Source organism: Protopterus annectens, chromosome 7.part0, assembly GCF_019279795.1.
Source record: "Protopterus annectens isolate FY-2018-M chromosome 7.part0, PAN1.0, whole genome shotgun sequence".
NCBI lineage: Eukaryota > Metazoa > Chordata > Ceratodontiformes > Protopteridae > Protopterus > Protopterus annectens.
The window spans coordinates 1,995,083,896-1,995,091,044 of NC_056739.1; the positions used below are offsets into that span (position 1 = coordinate 1,995,083,896).

The 7,149-nt window shown below is 44.6% G+C and overlaps 1 protein-coding gene across 1 annotated transcript; it reads left to right on the forward strand.

The window, feature by feature from the left end:
* The first annotated feature begins 305 nt into the window (after positions 1-305).
* LOC122807291 (histone H1.10) lies at positions 306-1,541 on the forward strand. Its single transcript, XM_044078416.1, has one exon. The coding sequence runs from the start codon at positions 387-389 to the stop codon at positions 990-992; it is 606 nt and encodes a 201-aa protein (XP_043934351.1). The 5' UTR covers positions 306-386; the 3' UTR covers positions 993-1,541.
* Positions 1,542-7,149: the final 5,608 nt, after the last annotated feature.

The following is a 7,149-nucleotide window of genomic DNA, read 5'->3' on the forward strand; positions in this document are numbered from 1 at the left end:
TACATCCTTGCAAACCCTTCTCGAACACCTTCCCCCTATCCTTCCCCCTGCTGAAAGCATAGGGCACACTCTATAAAATCAATTATTTCCTTATCATCTGGAAAGGTATCACCGTTTTCAAACCTCCAGACTTGTTCAGCACCGTCTGCCGAATAAGTTCCCTGTTATGATTTCGTCAAAAGTATAAAAATAGTTAAATTACAAAGGTTTGAATGGGATACAAAAAACACAAGTCTACGAGTCAGGCAGCAGTAGCTGTTGTTGTTCCCAAAGAGGTCCGCACATAGGCTTTAAAATAGCGGGTGGAGCCAAGGTTTGCAGAGCGTCAACAAGCTAAGTAACTGAACGGGTATTATAATATCAAAGTTCTCTAAGTGGTTGCAGCAATGAGTGATACTGAAGCAGTACCTGCGTTAGAAGAGGCTCCTGCCGTTCCAGAGAAAAAGGCAAAGGCTACTAAAAAGACGGCGAAGGGTGCAGCATCTCCAGCTAAGAAAAAGAAGTCTGGTAAGAAGAAGAATCAGCCAGGCAGATACAGTCAGCTGGTGATAGATACAATTAAAAAATTAGCGGAAAGAAATGGGTCTTCCCTCGCCAAAATCTATAGCGAAGCCAAGAAAGTTCCATGGTTCGACCAGCAGAATGGCAGAACTTATCTGAAATATTCCATAAAGGCTTTGGTACAGAATAACACGCTGGTGCAAGTGAAAGGTGTTGGTGCCAACGGTTCTTTCAGACTGAACAAGAAAAAATTGGAAGGGAAGCCCGAGAAGAAAAAAAGTACCGCCAAGCCCACAAAGAAAACCGGTGCCAAGCCCAAAAAGAAGGTCGAGAAAAAACCTAAGGCTAAAGCCACCGCAAAGAAGGTGAAAAAGCCCAAGTCCGTTGCTAAGAAGACAAAGGTTAAGAAGCCAACCAAGGCAGCAGGCGCAGCAAAGAAACCGAAAAAGGTAGCCAAGCCCAAAGCCAAGGCAACGAAATCCAAGAAATAAGACTTTGAAAACTAAAAAAAAAAAACTGTTTAAAGCAGTGCTCGTACAGCTATTGGCGTAAAAGTATACTACCTTTCGCTTTTTTGTGGTATAAACTGACTTTGAGCACTGTTGTGGACTGAAACAGGACAATTTTTTTGTTGGTAAATTATGTTTTAATCCTCTACAAAGACTTGTTTAATCTACATTCTGAAATGCGTAGCAGACTGCTGGCCGGGGCGGCCGTTAGTCATTTTGAATTTGAGGCCACTCCCCCTTGTAATTGAAACTACAAACCAAGACTGAGTATTTCGTAAGAAATCCTATTTTGGGGCTAGTCTCGTGTGTTCTTGTGGGGATTTTTTTTTATTTTTTTATTTCTTGTGTACAATTCTTAAAATGCTCGACCAATTATTTGCTTGTATGTTAAACCACAACCATTTTTAGAAGTGTTTTTGTTAGGCTACAGTTTTTAGAATCGCAAATCCCTCTTTTTCCAAAGCTTACGCTATAATTCAGTTGCACTTGAAAGTACATTTTTGGTGTGAATAAAGCTATTTTTAATATACATTTCCTGGTGTGACGTTTTTGTGTGTTTTTTTCAGTAATGGTGGGAGGATGAAGTCTAGCATAAGCAGATTCTAAAGTTGTGTGTGCATTAAAACTGCAGGCTGTGTTGTAACGGTCGCTCAGCGTGCTTTTTGAACATCCAAGCCATTTCTGTAAGTATACTGCATTGTACTGTTGTAACGAACTAACATCTTAAAGCTGGTACCAGTTACTGACTGCTCCCATTGAATAACAATTGTCAGATTTTCCTGACATAACATTACGACTCCGCAGCCGCAGGTACGTAGTTAAGATATGCCAGTTAAGCTTTAGTTTTTAACTACACAGTTGCGCAACATTCAGTTGTAATAAAGTCGTGGTCTGCAGCTGCCAGCAAGTACTGAATTTTTCAAGAGTCCTATTGCAGATAGATGCTAAAGTTGTAGTGGGATTTTAATTGTATGGGAGCTAGACTATAAAAGAAAGGGTGCAAATGTTAGCTGCCCCCCCCCCCAATGCAGAGCAAGACTGAAATGAAGCCCTTTATAGACTATTCTATGTACACATTTTAGTTCTGTATTCGAAAAAGGTAAAAGCTTAACTGATGCTAACAACTTGGCGCGCCACTAAACTGCGAGCATGGAGTTTCTTGCACATCTGGTCGCAATTTTTTTTCCAGCTCGCCAAACCCGCTCATAACGCTTGGGTTGCTTAAAAAGGTTTTTTTTGTTTGCCATACCCCCTGCACTGTCTTCATAGTGTAACACGAGCAAATAACCACTTTGTGCTAGTAACACGAATTATTGACTGAGTAAGGAATTGAATAGTGTAAGTATACAATTTTTAAATATACTTTTCTGCAAAAGCCACTCGTTTTGGGATGGATTGTAAAGACTACTAATGCTGAGTCAAATTTAGTTCCTCTGCATATTGCATGTTTGCCGTGGTAACGCACATCCGCAGTCACAGTAATGTTGGGTCAAATCCAGAAAGCATAGGCAAATGCTTGTTAATCTACTTGTGTACGGCGAGTGTAATTCACCAGTTTTAGGTGAAATGAAGATGGGCGGAGCTAAAATTTGAGCAAAAAACTGAGATGAAAGCTGTATAATCCAAATGTATCTGCGACCTGTACTACCGCTGCACTGTCTATGGGTGCCCCTTGAATAGGGGTAATCTTATACGGTCTTCTAGCGATTGGGTGGGGGCAGTGAAGTCGCTTTAAAACATCAGATTGTTTTAGCTCCTTTGGTGTGAGTTGAAGTAGATTCCTTGACTAAAGTCTTTCAGCTAAATTTTACTGAGGAAAAGTATGGTCTTTGCATGTGATTCCCTTGGATGAAAGGACGAGGTAGTCTGAACTGAATATGAAAGTCATTTTTATAGATTGTTTGGGAGAAAGGAGTAACTTTGTAAATATATTTATAGAATAATTCTAGTTAATATTCTCGTTCTTCATGTAAAACAATTACATTGTGTAAGATAAATCGGGAAAAGGATGTCTTGCACATTATGGTCACTCGAGAAAATGACAAGTTAGCATCTTGTGCAAGAAAAAAAATGCTGCTGCAACAACGCTCAAGGGTGGGGGAATAAATCTTTTTTAGAGAGTGAACTGAAAGGACTTGCCTAATGGAATACACTGTCCACTGTTTGGAAGTGCACTATGAATCTTCTCATTATATATGTTTCTTTGCCTGATGGGGACTTTCAGCCAAGGGCATCTGTTCTCTGTGGCTAAATTCTAGTTGGGAGGGGGGGCTTCAGCCAGTATGGTGTATGCTGGTCGGAATGACTTGGAGCTGCATAACGTTATTTTAGCAGAGTTCAATATTTGGTCCCTTCAGACTATACTTCTGTGGCTAAAGGACTGTATCCCTTTTAGGAAGGGGCCAACTTTCTAGGAATAGATTCTAGTCCCTTTCCTGTAAGTGACTGGTTTGGCCCCTTTTTTAATAGGAAAGCTGCACTGCTCTTTTGGTTGAGCATAATGGCCAATTTGTCAGCGTAGATTCTCATGGCTGAAAGTCCTTAATTCTTTCTCAAGGGGGTCTAGCCTGAAATGGCTAGAAACTTAGTCTAAGAGCCCTATGGGACAGTGTTCCATGTGCAGAAAAATTACATGCCTAGATGAAATGTTTTCTTTAGCTAGACTCTGCTACTCTAGAGGAAGTTGTAGTACATTCTAGGTTGAAAGGACCCCCTTCCTGGAAATGGGGGGGGGGGGGGTATTAAAAAAAAAAAAAAGTTTACTGGTGACAGTTTGACTTGGAATAAAGCCAGTTTTCAGCAGCGTCCTGGGAGAAACACTCCAGATGCATGTATTTGTAAAGTGGGAGGAAACTGGAGCACACAGAGGATAGAAGCAAACCTTAATCATATGTTTGGCTTGGGAATGAAGTGAATTCCTCTTAAATTATATTTTTATTAAACACCAAAAAGACTGATAAACTGGATTAAAAATCATATTTGTATAATTCAGCGCCCTAACAGTAAATGTGGAATTTGCATACATGCATATGCTTCCTATAATTAAGCTAGAGCCCTAGAATTTTTGGACAGAACCAATTAATTTTGTCTCCAAAGGCCAGAGTGAAATGAAAGTGTTCCAGAGGTATATCATCAAAATAGACAAAGTTGCTTAGTGCTCTACCTGATATCTCATCCGTGGCATTTTTGAATTCCCCAACCCCCCCATAATGTTCGGGAAAGAATAATCTATCACCACACACAGGTGCACACACTCAAAATGGCTTCTCCAGATGGGTGCACAATAACTGCATACATCTTATGAAGGCTACCACCCACTGGTAAGCCTGACATATATCCCAAGCCACGCATTTGTATTTCAGATTCTTCTATGGGGAGATGTATATATTGCACTCCATAGCTGGCTCCATTCTACCCTTCCATTAGAATATGCATGCATACTGGAATGATCCTCCCCCAACTAGTGCTGCCATACTCCCAACCTGCATATTTGGGAATCTGTTTTCCCTCCTAAGGACTGCTACAAAACCACAATTGTTAACTGGTGTGTTTACATGACTGAGGGTTTACTCTTAAACCCACGGTTATGGTCCTTCCAAAATTTCAGGACAACTGAGAAGTCATTTTGTTCAATGGGGAGCCAGCAAGAATTTGAAATGTAAGAGTGGAATGCCTCGATGGTCATCTCTGGAAGTGAGGGAGTGTGAGATTAATCTTTCTCCTCTCGAGCTGATAGACCCAAGTCTAGGATTACCAGGTGAGAATGTGGATTCTCCTTTATCTCTTTTTGGCATCTATTAATGTATTCTTAAATAGTGGATCAGCATGCTTCCTCCTGTGTCTGTACTTCATTAAGCACCTGCAGAGAATCTTCTGAGGGCTACTAGTATTGGGTCTCCAGGATGTCCAATTTTCTGCTTATTCAGTGTCTGGAGATTACATACCAAGACAGGGATGGGACAAATGTGGAAAATGGGATGATGTTATGTGATCCTATCTCGCCTACATTCTGAATGATGGGTTCGGAGCCGATCCCTCGGCTCCGACTCGGCACGCTTATGCCAAAGAGCGAAGTCTCTTATTGGCTGAGCTTACTATATCCCAGGATGCACCACCACCAGTCTCCCAGATCTCGTTTGCCGCTTCCCTGCGAAGACGTGGTCTCGAGCTGGCTGGGCTAAGTAGTTTATTAAACTAACTTTTCTGTCAGTTTTTTGCTGGTTTTGCTCTCAAAAGCTGTTTTAACAGCTATCGCTAACTTTGTGTACGATTTGGACTTGGATTTGTTGTGTGTGATTGAGTTCAGTTTGTTTTCGGCCCCCTTCCATTCAGGGCCTTCCCGGACTGTTAATATTTTAATTACAGGGTCTCTAATAGTTGTTCAAATTGGATTAGAGTTACCTGTTCTTTCACAGGAAGAGTCGGCTTTATTTTTTACTGTTAGCTTATATCAGTAGTTAAAATTTAGTGTACTTTCCTGTCAGAGTGACTAGATTTGTGTATCAACATGTCTCAACCCCATAGGCCTTCGGGCTTCAAGAAATGTTCTAAATGTGCTTTTAAGATGTCTGTTACTGATGACCATCTACTGTGTGTGTATTGTTTAGGGGCAAAGCACTTGCAGGAGTCATGCAGCGTATGTCACGCTTTTTCCTCCAGGGTCCTCCAGGAGAGGAAAAATAAATTAATTCTTAAAGGGTTGATTAAGCCCTCTTTTGAAGAAGCCTTGTCTTCCGCTCCGACTCCTGCCAAAAAGAAAAGGGCGTCGGCTCCGACCAGTCCGTCGGATCCGACTGCCAAGAGACCTAGGCAGGCCTCTCCTTCGGCTCCAAAGACTTCGGAGCCGAGGTCGGAACGGTCTGCCTCGATGCCTCCAGTATCGACTCCTTGGGCTTCGGAGCTGATGGCTGGGGCATCGAGAGGCGGGTCACCTTCGTCGGCTCCACTGCTCTCGGAGCCGACAAGGGTCGCCCGCTCAGACACTTCCTCCTCGGCGCCGAAGTCTACCTCGGCACCGATGGAATCTGGTGTGTGTGTTTCCTCGGCGCCGATTCTCATCGAGTCGCCTCGGAGCCGGTCCCCTAGTCCCTTGGGGCCGAGGGAGAGGTCTTCTCGAACCCGCTCTGTTTCGTCTCGGTCTTCGAGAATGTCGGATTCTGATATAGACAGGGTGCTCCAAAGACTTTTCCAGTCCCCAGTCTTCCAAAATTTGTTTCGCTCCGACCCAGTTGGCTTCGGAGCCGATGACCATGACCCAACCCATTTCTATTCCTCCTCCGTCTACTTCGGCTAGGCGGGAACAGGTGCACTTGGAGCCGGTGGAGATCTCAGGGTCGGCCCCGACCCTTACGCCAACCCGGACACACGGGACCGAGTTTGGTACGCGGACCTCTTCGGCTGGACCCGAGGGTGATGTTTCGGGACCGATGCTTGCGGTTCGAGCCTCCTCTCGGTGCTTCGCTGCGGGACTTCCGTCTACTATCATGGCCCGAGACTGGACGCTCCCAGGATTCTGGAGGTCCGGCTTTCAGAGCCATGAGTAGTGCCTTGTCCAAATCCTCTCCGGCCATCTCTCCGTTTTTACCAGCACCTTCCCTGGGCGTGGAGACTGGGTCTTTGGCAGTTCCCTGTCCGTAGCCAGCGGAGCCCCGAGGCCTGAGGTTACCCCCAGTGGGGTTCCCCTCTTCCTGAGGGTTCTTCGAGTCATCTCCAGAGGAACCCCCAAGGAAGAGATCGTGCAAGAGGAAGCACGTGGACTCCCCGAGTCTATCACATCGGACACGGATATGGATGATGCAGAGGGTCCCTAAGTCGTCATCGGATGATGTCTCCTTTGCAGACATCTTAGAGATCCTCAAACAACGAGGCGGCTGGATGTCCAAACCCCCCTCTGCGGACGAATCAGTGCTCCTCAAGGGCTTTGGGGCTCAGCCCTCCGCCTCCTGGGTGTCTCCCCCCTTCGTCGAGCTTCTGGATTTAGTTTGTCGGGCGTGGGAACACCGGATACCGTGGAACCAGTCCCTTCGCCCAAACAAGTTCTTATCTGCTCCCCCCGAGAAGGAGTTCCTTTCTAAAGGCGTGGCTGTAGATGCCATGGTGGTGGCATCTGCTACACAACAGGACGTGGCAGAGGCTTCAA